At 35.6% G+C, this 16658-nt stretch overlaps 1 protein-coding gene across 1 annotated transcript; it reads left to right on the forward strand.

Annotated features, from left to right (window-relative positions):
• The first annotated feature begins 3346 nt into the window (after window positions 1-3346).
• LOC149253404 (uncharacterized) lies at window positions 3347-3718 on the forward strand. Its single transcript, XM_089454468.1, has one exon. The coding sequence runs from the start codon at window positions 3347-3349 to the stop codon at window positions 3716-3718; it is 372 nt and encodes a 123-aa protein (XP_089310594.1).
• Window positions 3719-16658: the final 12940 nt, after the last annotated feature.

Genomic DNA, 16658 nt, shown 5'->3' on the forward strand with positions numbered 1-16658 from the left:
GAGCCCAAAAGTTAAAAAAACCTTTGAAGATATTTAATCATTATCCAAGCTTGATAAATATGTGGTTAAGATGGATACATACATACATATATATACACGGACATACCATGTGTAATTTTTTATTGTTTAAATTGCATTTTTGAATGCATAAATAGATACAATGCTTTGAGAATCCCTTAAGCACTTGGATTGTATAGACTACACAACTTAAAGTTGCAATTCCAATAACAAAATTTTAGCCAAAATGTAAAATAGTGAGAATACTTGAAATATTTTAAAATATTTTAACAATAAAAGTAATTAATTTTTTTACTTGTTTTATAATATATATACACATATACATAAGAAACACTAAAATATTTTTATTTAATATGGATATCCAAATATTTTATTTATGACAATATTGTCCATATTACAATGTTTTCTAGTATTAATATAATTTTAAAAACATTTAATATTACTTAATTTTGTATAATGAAATATTATTGTTAATATTTTTTACCACATATCACATCTATATTAAAAATTGAATGAGTTATTTATTTCTCTCTTATTAAAAAATAACTAAATTATTTAGTTTATAATATATATATATATATATATATATATATATATATATATATATATTATTTTTTCGATATAAAATTTAAATATATATATATATATATATATATATGATATATTTTAAATTGAATATATGTTTGAATAATACATTTAAATTTTATATTGAAATATTATAAAGTAAATATAAAAAAAAAATTGTTTGTTTAATATTTCTTGAAACTTACATATGTTTAATTTATGTTATTATTATAATTAATATTATATTTTATTAAATAATTTTTTTTATTTTTTTAAGGAGTAGACTTCATGTTGAGCATCGACTGAATCAATGCTAATCTTTTAAATGAAAAGAGAATCCATATTCAAGATTTCAAATGTTAAAAAGGTCATTTTCAAAACAAAGAATCTCAAAACTACTACATAATTCAATTATAAAAAAAAAAAATCCTAAATCACACTCTGTTCGTTTTGTTTCATCCATCTTCAAGATTTTGACCCAAGAGAATACGAAAATCACAATCTAATTACGGTAATTCTGACGTACGCTCAGTTTCCAATGAAAATGGAATCCATTTCAGTAAAGGAAAAAAGGAAAATCTCAAAATTACCATTGTGATAATTCTAATTCACAGTAGGGTAAATCTTATTAAAGAAATCACAAAACCTAAATATATATTTATTTATAAAAATGGTTTGAGATGCGTAAAATATAAAAATTCCCTATTCTCAAATTTTTCATTTTATATTAACAATGTCGGTCATATATATAAATATAAAAAATCCCTTTTCTATCAAAATTTTCTTTTATATTAACAATGTCGGTAATATATATAACGACAAGGGATGACGAATTTTTCGAGCTCACCTTCTGGCGAAGTTTTGGGCTTAGATTCTGATTTGATTATTATATATAACATTGACGAGATATTCACGGAGTGAACTTTTAGTGGAGCCTGACAAAAAATGTAATGCCTTCAAAAAAATATGTTCGAGATACCTCATCGGCCATAAACAATTCCGGTAATAATGCTAACGTCCGTCTATATAAACGGTGACAGAGATGGTGGGCCCAACAGCCATGTCAACAGGCTCAGCGAATCTGCAATCGGGATAAGGGTCAAGTTGCCTCTGACGTCATTCTGTATATTATATTATTTGATACTTTTGGCCAGTTTAAATTATAAGTCAACTAATCGATGCCTTTTTCTATTTTAAATTATATAATGCCTTAAAAAACTATATTAAAATAACGAATCTGAGCTGATCACTTGTTTCTGTTTATTATATTATAACGTACAACTATTCAATACTAAAATAGTTATGTCTTAAAAAGATAGGTCTAACTCATCTGAACTGATCACGTGCTTATGTTTGTTATAGTATAACTTTGTTTCACTATTCGATGCTTTTCGCTATTTTAATTTTTTCATAAAGTGTCTTTTATCTTCAATTTTTTTTGGTATTGTGTTTAAATTTTAGATTTGATTGGAAATAAATATCACTCAAACTAATCTGCACATTATGATAAATCATAGTCTAATTAATGGATAATTATACTCTAATTTAATTATTTCCTTTAATTATTTAAAATGAAAATGATCAATTTCTTAAAAAAATAAAAATAAAACATAATTAGATTACTATAATTATATTTGCTAGCATAACTACATTAAAAATATTAATGTAGTTGAAAATAAGAAATGGAAGGACATCAAAATTCTGGGAGGAAGCCTGGCAACAGAGGGGAAGAATGATGGAAATCTAGGAGCTGCAAAATATCTACAGGGAAACCAGGGCTAAAGGCTTAACCCTGGTCAAAGACTACTAGAAGGAAGGAGGAGAAAATGAGGTGTGGAGAGAATGGAAAGGACCTGAAGAATTGGACAATAACATTGAGGAGGAACTAAAAGCTAGGATAATAAAGGAGTTGGAATCACGAAGGATTAAAAACAGAGATGGACCAGATATCCTCAGATGGGGTGGAAACACAAAAGGTACTTTCTCAATCAAAGAAGCTTATACCATAAAATCGAAGCAAGCATAGGAAGCTCGAACACAAGACTGAAAACAATTATGGAAGAATAAGTGGTGGCCAAAGGTCACTATGTTCGCATGGATAGTAGGCAAAAGACGCATACTTACATGGGATCAAATACAAAAAAGAGGGTTCTCAGGACCACCAAGATGTAGCGTATGTAATCAAAATGTAGAAGATCAGGAACACATCCTAAATGGTTGCATGGTAGCTCAGCTTCAATGGGATGAAATTAGAGGCCTCTTTGGAAAGTCAAACCGAAATCCCATGGATATAATTCAAACTCTTTTTCAATGGGGAAAGGGACAATTTCAAAGCCCGATGATCAGGAGAGCATGGAACCTGGTAGTGGGGTTCAATATATGGAACATTTGGAAAGAGAGAAATAGAAGGATTTTTCAAGGTAAGATATCTACACTTGAGGATTTATGGAAAAGAACTCAAAACCAAATAAGAGAAACAATACTATCGGAAACGTGGGACTAGGATGACTGGAAAACTTCGGAGGAAGAGAACCATATCCTAAGAAAGCTAAACCTGGAACCCGAGATGGTTATCCCTCATCATTAAAAAACCCAGGGTATAAAAAACCAAAGCCCAACTATTTTCATTCGTCCCCAGGAAGGCTTCATCAAACTTAACTTTGACGGAGCATCGAAAGGAAATCCAGGACCGGCTGGATATGGAGGGATCTTCAGAGACAGCCAAGGTCAAACCAAATGGATCTATGCAGACAGAGGAGGTATAATGAGTAACAACAAAGCCGAATTCATGGCGGCATATCAAGGAATCAGGATCGCAATAAGAAATGGATACATGAAATTAGAAATAGAAGGGGACTCAAATTTGGTAATAGAGACAATCAGAAAACTAAATCATGGTAAGTCATGGGAACAGGTGGCTAAGAGCTGGAGGACGGCGGGCCTCATCCAAGACCTAGAAGAATCATTGAAACGTATCGAGTATAAGGTCATTCATCATGTAAGAAGAGAAGGTAACAGACCAGCAGATTATCTGGCAAACTGTGGGTGCAACGAACCGGAAGGAAAAGTGGATACCATATGGACACCTCAGCTGGCCACGACAAGATGGGAACACTTAAACCGAATGACCAAATAGGACAATAATGAAGCAATGCAGCTGTGATCATGATAACACACTTTCCCCGACCGGGGTGGAGAAATACGGCCAGTTCAAGGCAGTGATGAGATATGGACTTGGCCAGCACACGCCACACATTAAGGCTATCATTATCGGGTTAATGGCGGTGGCTTGCAGAGGAGTACGCATACCAAGACGAGGAGCAGATCGAATCATGGAAATGGCAGGTGAAAGGATCGGCGGCGATCATCTGCTGCAACAAGGGCTAGGTGGCGGTATTCATTCAAGAATCGAAGCAGGTAGAATGACAGATAATTGGAAACCTGGGAAGGTGGCGAAGGACAGAGGAGTTTGGCAGAGAGACTCGGATCATAGACTTAAACGACGTCAAAACGATATGGCGAAGGGAAGAAGAAGGGAAAGGCAGGTGAAGGAGGGAGAAAGGAGGAATACCCGGAGAGAGAAGGAGCAAACAACGGAGGAAACTGATAATTCTGGAGAAAAGGAAATGGAGATAGGGGAGGAGGAATGCAGGGCGAGGGTGACCTTTGAAGTAGGGCAAAGCAGCAGAAGCAATAACAGGGGCAGACTGGCAAAAAGAGGAAAAGGAAGGAGGCGTAGGGGATGTGGAAGATCATGACAGGCAGACCACTATGAGACGAAGACTCCGGCCGCGAACTAGCAGAAGAGGGGTCGTTGCTCCATTGGGCAGGCTGCGCAGGAGGCGGAGAGAGCTTATGGCAAAGAGACCAACGAAGACATCAGGAGGATTATAGACGTGCTGGAAAACAGAGTTCTGGACGAACCTTTCAATCCAGAAATGGAGGAGTGGAACACCCTGCTTCCGGATCTTGGGAATACTAGAGGGCGCCTAATGCTATATAAACAGGCATTACACATGTATTGGGTGATGGAACATTTGTTAGCCAGAGCAATGGAGCAGATGGTTGTTGAGATAACAGAGATAGCCCAAGGTTTGCCAGACATGAAGAAAGAGATGACCAGTCTGCAGCTCATGATACAGAAGCAGGACAACAAAATAGAGTAAATTCGCAGCATGCTGAAGGAACTTACCAAAGCGAAGCGTGAGGAGGAAATCAAGCGAGAAATCATGGTAGATTGAATGTCTTACCCAGTTATTTTTTTGAATTTTGTGATAAGTTGTAGTGAACCAGTCTGTATGGCAGTTTTGTGATGTATCTGAGACTAGTCATTAAGAGACAAAATGTAGATAGGGAATTGTTATGCTTTTTGATATGTTGTTTCTCAAAGTGGACAAGTGAACATTCTCAGACAATGTTTTATGAGTAACCAATAGACCCGATTTCCCTGCGGGGTAGGTTGAGGTCACGTACGTTTGTATAGTTTTACTGTTGCTGTATATAATAGAAAAGGTCATACCGTAGCTTACAAAAAAAAATATTAATGTGGTTGATATATATTGAAGGTTTCATTTGTATCCATCATTCATAAATATATATGAATTAATATGACTAATTCATTAAGCAAAGATTTTCAGTAGAAATCACATAAGAGAAATTTTTAGCTGACACGTTTCGAACCAACAAGTGTGGCCCTGATGATGAACCACACTTGTTGGTTCAAAACGCGTTGGCCAAAAATTTCTCTTATGTGATTTCTACCGAAAGACTTTACTTAATTCATTATGGATCACAGAAGCTTGAACACATAATAAAAAAAAAAAAAAAAATAATAATAATAATAATAATAATAATAATAAATAAAAATAAAATAAAATAAAATAAATAAAAAAGAATAATAATAATAATAATAACGAATTCATATTATTATTATTATAAATATTATTAATATTAATATTAATATTAATATTATTTTTGTCACAATGTGACATTGGATGATGGTTGACCATGATTGATTTTCATATTGAGAAAATATTATCATAAACTCTAAGATAAATATTTTAGACCAAGGGATATAAATCCTAGGATTAGTATTATAAACCTTATGAATAATATTAAACCGTAGGAATATGAACCCTTAGATTGATAAACCTAAGGGACTAATTCTAAAACCCCAAGGTATTATAAACCGCAGGGAATAACAAACCATAGGGACTAATACTAAAAACCCAAGGGATTAAAAGCGAAAGGGAATAATATTTAACCCAAGGGATAAATATTATAAACCCAAGGAATATAAACCCTAAGATAAATATTATAAACCATAAAATAAACATGGTTGAACATGGGGACCACAGATTATTTTCATATTGACAAAATCTTTGTCACAATGTGAGGTTGGACTATGGTTGACCATGATTTATTTTCATATTAAGACAACCTTTCTCACAATGAGACATTGGACAATGGTTGACCATGGTTAACCATGGTTAATTTTCATATTGAGACAATCTTTGTCACAACAAAACATTAGATCATGGTTAACCATGGATGACCATGGTTGTCACAATGTGATGTTGGACCAAGAGACAATCTTTGTCATAATGCGACATCAAATCATGATTGATTTTCATATTGAGACATTCTTTGTCACAATGCGACATTAGACCATGGTTGACCATGATTGACCATGGTTGACCATGATTGATTTTATTATTGAGAAAATCCTATGACAACCCCTAAGATAAATATTGTAAACTAAGGGATATAAACCCTAGGTTAATATTTTAAACCTTATGAATAATATTAAACCTTATGAATATGAACCTTTAGATTAATAAACTGAAGGGAATAATATTTAACCTAAGGGATAAATATTATAAACCCAAGATATATAAACCCTAAGATAAATATTATAAACCCTAAAATAAACATGGTTGATCATGGTTGACCATAGTTGATTTTCATATTAACAAAAACTTTGTCACAATGCAACATCGAAACTATGGTGGATCATGATTGATTCTCATATTGAAACATTCATTATCACAATGCAACGTTGGGCAATGGTTGCCCATGGTTTATTTTCATATTGAGAGAATCTTTGTCACAATGTGATGTTAGACCATGGTTGACCATATATAGCTATGGTTGTCACAATGTGATGTTGTACCAAGAGACAATCTTTGTCACAATACGACTTTGAACCATGGTTGATTTTCATATTGAGACAATTTTTGTCACAATGCGACATTGGGCGATGGTTGACTTTGATTAATTTTCATATTAAGAAAATCCTATGATAAACCCTAAGATAAATATTATAAACCAAGGAATATAAACCCTAGGATTAATATTATAAACCTTATGAATAACATTAAACCCTAGGAACATGAACCCTTAGATTGATAAACCCAAGGGATTAATTCTAAAACACCAAGGTATTATAAACCTAAGGGAATAATATTAAACCCATGATATTAATATTATAAACCGAAGGTATATAAACCCTAAAATAAATATTATAAACCCAAGGGAATAATATACCCAAGGGACTAATATCAAAAGTTCAAGATATTATAAACCCATGGGAATAATAAACCCAAGGGACTAATATTAAAAACTCAAGATATTATAAACCCAAGGGAATAATATTTAACCTAAGGGATAAATATTATAAACTCAAGGAATATAAACCCTAAAATCAACATGGTTGACCATGGTTGTCAAATTGTGATGTTGGACCAAGAGACAATCTTTGTCATAATGCGACATTGGATCATGGTTGACCATGGTTGATTTTCATATTGAGACTATCTTTGTCACATTGTGACATTGGGTTATGGTTGACCTTGATTTATTTTCATATTGAGAAAATATGATTATAAACCAAGGGTTATAAACCCTATGATCAATATTATAAACCTTATGAATAATATTTCACCTAGGAATATGAACCCTTAGATTGATAAAACCAAGGGATTAATTCTAAAACCCCAAGGTATTATAAACCCAAGGGAATAATATTAAATCCAAGGGATTAATACTATAAGCCCAATGTAAATAAACCCTGAGATAAATATTATAAACCCAAGGGAATAATAAACTAAAGGGATTAATAGTAAAAACCCAAGGGATTATAAACCCATGGGAATAATATTTAACCCAAGGGATAAATATTATAAACCCAAGGTATATAAACCCTAAGATAAATATTTTAAACCATAAAAATAAACATGGTTGACCATGATTGATTTTCATACTGAGACAACCTTTCTCACAATGCGACGTTGGACAATGGTTTACCATGGTTTATTTTCAAATTTAGACAATCTTTGCCACAATGTGATGTTAGACCATGGTTGACCATGGATGACCATGGTTGTCACATTGTGACACTGGACCAAGAGACAATCTTTTTCACAATGCATGTAGGCTTTAACCCCGTAACAAAATTACCTGCATACGAATTATAACACACAAAAAATAAACAATGCGAGAGCATAACACATATACATAGAGATTCCCCTGGATCCCAAAACCGGGACTCCAGCTTGATTTTTCATTATGTTCCTTTCAATGTTATAATACATATTTATACATGCCGAAGCATCCAATACCATGGACTGAAAACCATCGCGTCCAAAAAACATGTGCGAAAATCATGCAGAAAACCATAGGTGCATCCACCCAACCTAACATAGGGTCCAAAACCAAAATTTTCCGGGGCGCTGCCTGGGACCCCATAAAGTGGGGTTATGGGTACACCTCAAACCCCCTCTGACCCCCCTTGCTACATAATCAGCGCAACGAAGGGGGGCTCCACCCCCCTCTAACCCCCCAGTTAACTATGTGGGCTAGTCATGGAAAGAATATAACACAACCCAACATTCTCCCACTTGTTGTTTTCTTTCCACAGGGGGAAATGATGAGCCCCAAAAATGGACAATTATTTGGGCTCATTCAACCTCCTAATTTGACTTAATTCACCATTCTCATTGGTTTATTGCATGTTTTTGATTATTTTTATGTTAATAGAGTGAATTTGGTTAGTCATTATGCCAACAAGTCTAATGGGTGCTTTGTGTAGCCTTTTTGGTCCACTTGGAGACAAAATTGAAGGTCTTAACGAGCACTTGGCAGCCAAATTCGTGGGAGAAAAAGCTAGAGGATTTGTAGGAAGGTGTCCCCCTCATTTATGGGCCCTTACCTCGAATTCTCCACCATTAGCTTGGAGTTCAAAGGCCACCAAATCAATGAGCACAAGGGCAGCCAAGCAAGTCAAGTAGGACTGCTGTTAACTACAAGTCTTGGGCAGCCAAGTCCCTAAATTTTAGGAGGACTGTTGGGTCCTCAAATTGTATAAATAAGAGGGCTTAAGACCTCATTTGAGTTAGTCAATTTGGTTATCCAGTGTAGCTCTGTTTTTGCTCTTTGTAAGCCAATTTTGGCATGTTGTTAGACTCATGATCATGATATTTTAATAAAGGCAGTCAGATTTGGATTCGATTCTGAGTTCTTAGGGGAGCTATAGCTCTCAGGTTAGGGCCCAACCTGAGAGCAATAGACCTCCTTTCCTTGTATTGTTACTTGTCTTTCTTTTATCATTGCATTTCTTTCCCTTACATGCACTTGAAAAACACAGTTTGCTGAATTGATTGTTTCAGTTTTGTTATGTAGGTTAGTTTCATGAATGCAGTTGTTTCAGTAGTTCAGAATTAGCTTAGGGAGATTGGAGTTACATTGAGTTCAAAAAGGTTGAATGCATGCTCACTTTCACCTCTGTTTGGGGACCGGAAGTGTAGACCGTGCCAACTGCCAAAAAAACACTGTTTCAACATATGCATGCAAGTATTGTTGTAATGTTTTCAATTGAAGAGTTGTCCATGCGATTTTATCTTGAGTAATGACTCTTTGGTTCAGCATCATGCATGAATTCCTTTCAACTTACGTTGCTGTTCTTTGATTCCTAATAAAACAGTTAGAATAGGTTGGTGAACTTTCGTTTACATGCAAGATAAGGGTGATTTGTTTCATTTCCACTGCACAGCACCACTTCATCGTGTTCTTCTCTTTCTGAACCATGCCTAAGCCACCTACTCATCCTCTGTTCAGCTCAGTTGCCTTCCAACCCTTCTACTTCTCACGTAGCTCCATCTTTTTAACTTTTCATTGCTTCCACCCTTCTATCCACCAACCAACTTTACCCACTCTTTCTCCATCTTATCTCTCTGTCCCTGAGCCATCACAAGCTCCCTTTTCATCCTCCCTATCCACCCATACCGCTCCATCACTTCACCATCACCCAAAACTCCCACGGTAGAACATCCTGTAGAAGTTAGCAGACTTCCTGTAGAATTCCTGAGTTTCCTGTAGGATCCCCTGCAGACATCCTGTAGAAGCCTGCAAACTCGGTTGCCGAGCACCTGAACGTTGTGGACTTCTGTGGACTGATGCTAGGGATCCCCTGGGACCTCTCCTAGCCCCCCTGACCTTTCCCAAGCTTTCCTTCCCTTCGCACCACCTCTGCACAGCCAAACCCTAATAAGAAACAAAATCATAATCACTCCAACCATTTAAGCAAAAATACAAAAACAATGTTCTTTTCAATGGAAGTAGTTTAAGTTCATGCATTTCATATCACTAGCAGTAATGGCATCATTTCTAGAAGTTTGCACTCTCACTATTGCATCATAGAGATTAAGCTAGTCAGATTAGGGTTTACTAGGGTTTCCATGTTTTGGTTGGCTTTCAGTTCATTTTTGCAAAGTAGATTAATTTCCTTTGAGATAGCCTTCGTCCATCATTTAGCAAGCTTCTTCTGAGAGCATATAGAAGTTGGCTTGAGCCCTAGCGGACTTGTGCTAGCTGACCAAGTGACAGCTGCGACAAGAGCTAGTACTTGTGCATACAGCACCGTCACTTCCAAGTTTGTACGAACTACCGGGTTGATAAAATTAGAGATAGGAAGCCCCAGGAGTTGTAGCATTATTGCTACAATACTGGAGTCCACCAGGAAACAAGAGAGCTTAGTCATTTTTCCAGCCCTAAAATGCCCATTGTCTCTCTACACCAAGAGAACTTCTCAAAGCTCACAGATTTTGTCAATGCATCCGCAATATTCTTCAAAGTGTCCACCTTTACCAGCAACACCTTTTTGTCTTCTATCATATCCCTCACAAAGTGATATTGAACATCAATGTGCTTTTTCTTTGAATGATATGTGGGGTTCTTTGCTAAGAAAATTGCACTTTGGCTGTCACAGTCTATCCTTATAGCTCCTTGTACTAACCCCATACTTGAACACAATCTATGCAACCAAACTGCTTCCTTGCTTGCATGAGTGGATGCCATGTATTATGCCTCTGTAGTTGATAGTGCCACTACAGATTGTTTCTTACTCATCCCACTGACTGGACCTCCAAATAGGTTAAACACATACCCACTTGTAGATCTTCTCTAATCCAGATCTCCAGCCCAGTCTGCATCAACAAAGCCACAAATATCCAACATTCTGTCCAATCCTATCTTCCTTGGTAGCACAAACCATAATCACTAGTGTCATGCAAATACCTGAAAACCCGCTTCACTGCTGTCCAGTGCTCCTTCCTGGTTTTAACATAAACCTGCACAATACTCCCACTGCATGTGCAATGTCCGGTCTAGTATGGACCATTTGAATACATCAAGCTACCGACTACACTTGCATATGGAACATGGGACATGTCCTCTTCCTCTTCTTGTGTCTTGGGACATTGTTCAGCAGATAACCTCACACCTACAGGAATAGGAACCTTCACCGGTTTACTATCCTACATATTGAACCTCTGCAGTATTGTCTCGACATACTTCCTCTGGTTTAACCAGAGCTTCCTCTTTGCTTGATCTCTTTTGATTTCCATGCCCAAAATATAGTTTGCAGCACCGAGATCTTTCATGTCGAATTTGGAGGACAATTGGGTCTTCAAATCCTAGATAATCTCTTTGTCATTTCCAACTAGTAACATATCATCCACACTCAATATTGTTGGACAATTGGGCCTTCAAATCCTAGATAATTTCTTTGTCATTTCCAACTGTCAAATCCTTTGTACAACAACCTCCCTCTACTCAAACTCACTCACCCAAGTTTCACCTGATGCTCCGATACCAACTAAAAATTAAGGATGGACAAACTATGACAAAATTGGTCATGTCTCAGGTGAGGCTAGCTCAACCTAAGAGTGTCTTCTCATAGGCCACTTCTATTAACCAGCAAGAAAGTCCATACATATATAAGGTTACAAGTTTGTTGAGGAGTTTGAACAAGTCCCTAAGAAATAGGATAGAAATCCTAAATAAATCCCACAACTTGACTGAGACACCACAGTCTAACCAAACATCTAATAATAATACACTTTATAATAATATACATTTATCTATTAATTCGAAGTTGCCCCCTTAATGGAGAAATGGATCATAATGTCTATTGGTCTTAGTCTCATCCAGGCTTTACATTTTAATATTACAATTTCATTTTTACCTTTATTACTATTAAATAATCATGCTTCTTCCACAATTTCTTCAACTACATGGTGTAATTGGGTTGTGGTATTCTTCTCATTATCTGCAGTATATCATCAGGCCCTTGAGGCCAAAAAGTTTCTTCAATAGTTGTAGATTATTCAATACATACATAAGTGGATTGTTGTTCTTTATCATTACCTTTGTCTCTACCTTGTTTGGTGGAATTTTTCTACATTGACCTATAGTAATGCCTAATTTCTTCAAGACTCCACTACATAAGAATCCCATTAACTTATTTAAATGTATCAATTATCGTTTCAATATCCATGTCACCTGCATCATTCATGGATTATTCATTTTTTGAGTTTCAAGGTCCTTCACCATTTGAGTTACTACTCTCAAACCTACATCAATTTGTTCAAAATATTTCTCAAGCCATCCTTCAATTAGATTTATCTCTGCAACATAATCAAGCTTGCTAACTTCAAACTTGTTTGTTCCTTTGATTGATGCAACAATTTTCTCTTCATATTCTTCCACTTGATCATCAAAAGAAAACACCAGTTGATCAATTAATTCCTTTTCATAGATAAGCTACATTTCATTTTCATAATTATCCATTATAAAATTTAATTAAAAATTCATGAGTTGTTATCGAGTCATCCACAACTTTTTCCTCATCAATATCTGCACCTAGCTATAGATTTTCTAATAGAAATTCACATTCGTATTCTTCAGTTTTCTCAATGCATTTCAATTCGAGTTGATTCAAATATATATTTAGCATTTCATATTCCATCTCAGCCCCATGATACTTTCTCCAAATTACTTAAATTCTCTTCAGAATTGTTTAATTTTACTTTTCCTACCCATTGTTTCCTTCTCCTTTCAACAATTCATGAGATGAATAAGTGAAACAATAATCAAACTAGACTAGTCTAGTAAAATACAACTCTCTATAACAACAAAAGCACAAGTCACAACTGCGAATTACTTCGCTACATTCAATACGTGCTCAAAAAATATGAGCCAACTGTGCTACCTCCACATGCACTTCACAGGAATATATTGCCTGCGATATTTGTAAGTAGCTACCTTATAGGATACCCTCTCCTCCAAAGATTAATCACATTTTCAAAGTGTCCATGCTATAAGTGGCATAAAACACTGCATAAACACATCCACAGTCATACAAATTTGTTCATTGCATGACAACACTCCAATAGCTCCAAAAGTTCTCACACCGGTCAAGTCACAGATAACAAACAGTTTCTTAACTCGATGATGACCACCTCAACAGTGGTTGGAAATCTCAACTCACTAGTTGTTTTGTGTCTTCAACGCTTGACCCTCAACTTAGTAGTCTTTCACAAGCTTCTTCCTCACATGCTTCACACAACAGGGTGATTGTGGGTTCGTGTCCCACCTGGCGTTCCAATGCTTCAATGCCCTTTTCACCACAGAAAACTAGACAAAATGATTTCAATGCTCCTCTAGAAAGTGGCTTTAGACGGAGCATGTTCTTGGCACAATATGAAATACATAGCTCCACACTACTCTAGGAAGCTCCATGCACACAACAGGGTTCCACTATATCACACAATGTCCACAACACTTAAACATATCAAATAGATCGAACAACTCTTCATCAAGCAACAACCTTCTCCTTTAACTAGCAATCCGTTCACTCCAACTCAACTTCTATCTCGACAAGCATGCTGCTAGGCTTTGATAGATCTCTTCCCACGATGTGCAGGACAATTCATCCATAAAGAGAGAAACAATATGCTCAATACTATCTTCCACAATGACATGACCCACTGCAACTACAAGTCCCACATTATTGAAGAACATATTCAACTTCAAATTGTTAAACGCATCTTAGATGCAATTTTACACAAAGGTTTCTCCACGTAGGTCTCTAAAAGGTGAAGACAAGGTCTTATACAACAGAAGCTACAATGCTCAACAACCTCCACCACACTACTCTCTAACTGAACATGCCTCACTACAACAATTCCTCAGCGTGCAACCACACCACCAGCCTTCCAAATCCACAATGAGCATCTTAGATAGTATCGAAATTAATTTACTCAAGAAATCTCTTCCACCAATGGCTCAACCAAGAAGCTTCACACTCGTTCTCACTTCTTAATCCCCTTTATTACTACACACAAATTCTAATTGAGGTCTGACCGATAAAAGGAAATCAGTGTAAAATGCACTCCCGTTCTAGCTCTAGTCCAAGAGTTCCAATTCTAGCTACACCACACACGTTGGCAGTTCCTTAACCACACAAATTGGTTTCTCATTACTCACAAATGGGTTGTTGCCTTTAGAATGAGATCCACACATAGATGGATCTCTGTGTTGCATGTTGATGATATTTCTCTCTACACATAGGTTTCAACACATTTACTCCACACCAACTTACATGAAGAAATCACAATCTACACAACACGTGAATCCTAGCAGACACTAGGGAAAATTTTAGGGGCTAATATTCGGAGGTGGGCTAATTTTCCATGTTTTTTCCAGAAGAAAGATTCGCCAATTTCCATTTTTTCTAAAAATGATTTGCCCACATTTTAAAATTATTTTACTTAATTAAAAATCACCAAAATTTTATATAGACCAATATAAAATCATTAGAAATATATATACTTTTACAAAAATATTGTCAAACATTTTACAATTTTCATATTATGGACTAGTAAGATTTGCCAAGGTTTCTAAACTTTAAGATAAAATTCCATCCTTAAAACTTTCCTTAGTCGCCACACACCATGATTTTCCTGGTCTCATCTCTTGCCACACTCGGTTGGGCCCTCCAACTTGATCAACGAACAATCGATGCAGGGTTACACAATAGTCTCCATAGGCAGGCAGGGTTACACAACAATCTCAACAGGCAGGCAAGTTTATACAACAATCTCGAAAGGCAAGCCACCAGATTGACAACACAACTTGCTTGTTACTCCCTCCTCACATTCACTCCGTCTCCTTCTGGAAAAATATCCATGCATGCAAGGATGAAACACTAAGGTTGATAAGAACGACGCTGCCTTCACAAAATGGTATGCCAAACTGTCAATTGCAACACTCGCTTGCTAAACGATCAAACAATGCTCAACTTCTTCATATGTAGGCGGGAGTTGGAACTACTCGAACATGATTCCCTTACACAATCTTCTGACTTGTATTCTCACTTCAGCCTTCTAATTATTCCTTAGTATGTCCTTCCATGAGTAGGAAATGTAACATAAATAAAAGTAGTTGCACTTCCGAGAAGTTTGACCAGATGAAGGACGAGATCCACAATTGGGCACCCACCACTAGCTTAGGAACTATATATATATATATATATATATATATATATATATATATATAGATATCTATATATATATATATATATATATATATATATCTAGATATATATATATATATATATATTATATATATATATATATATATATATATATATATCCCAACATTATAGAGCACGAATGACATAATAGCGACAATGTTTTCTCCAATGAGTCTACAACTCCATGAAGTTTGCTCCGCTCGCTAAGCACAATTCCAATGGCAAGTTGTTTATCATGCGGTTTACAACTCCTTCTTCATAGTTCTCCAAGGCACGCGTCTGCTTCACGAGTGTGCACGGGTCACACACACACACAACTTTCAGCAATGGAAACTCCCCGCAATGAAACAACACGAACAAGAGTACTACAGGCTTTCATCACATGATCAACCATACTTCACTTCTCCCAACAACAACAAATCCAAAACTGTCAAATCCTCTGCAGAACGCCTAACCTCTACTCAAAGTCACTCACCCACCTTTCACGTCATGCTCTGATACGATCTAAAAATTAAGAATGAACAAACCATGACAGAAATTGTCAGCTCTCAAATGAGGCTAGCTCAACCTGAGAGTGCTCGCTCACAAGCCACATCTATTCACCATTAAGAAAGTTCATACATATATAAGGTTATAAGTTTGTCGAGGAGTTTGAACAACTCCCTATAAAATAAGATCTAAATCCTAAATAATCTCACAAATTAAGTGGGACAAGAAAATCTTAACAAACATCTAATAATAATAAACTCTAGAATAATCTACATTTCTTTATTAATTCAAAGTATTTTATATTATAAATTCCAAGTATTTTATAATTCAATGTATTTTATATTATAAATTCTAAGTATTTTATATTAGAAATTCCAAGTATTTTAAAAAATGTTGCATGTAGTAACATGCTAATTGGAATTCAAAAACTAGGACATTGAAAAAGTTTTGTTTGTTTATATTTATTTATTTCTCTTTCGTATGAATTTGTGTAATTGATTCCTTAGTTACCCTTGGGAGACCCCAAATATCAATAGTAATAAGAAAAGGATTGCAAATGAAATTTGGGATTTAAACTAAATTAAGAAAATTACAAGCGAGTTTCACAATATGATTGTAAATGTCTCCTTTGTATTTTTTTATTTATTTATAATCTTCAGCGCTATTTATGTCATGATTTGGCTTGTGATGTTCAGAGGTCTGTCTCTTTATGGAC

Source organism: Pinus tabuliformis, chromosome 7 (assembly GCF_031772625.1).
Source record: "Pinus tabuliformis cultivar Carrire ecotype Pingquan chromosome 7, CPIR1, whole genome shotgun sequence".
In the NCBI taxonomy this organism is placed as follows: Eukaryota; Viridiplantae; Streptophyta; class Pinopsida; order Pinales; family Pinaceae; genus Pinus; species Pinus tabuliformis.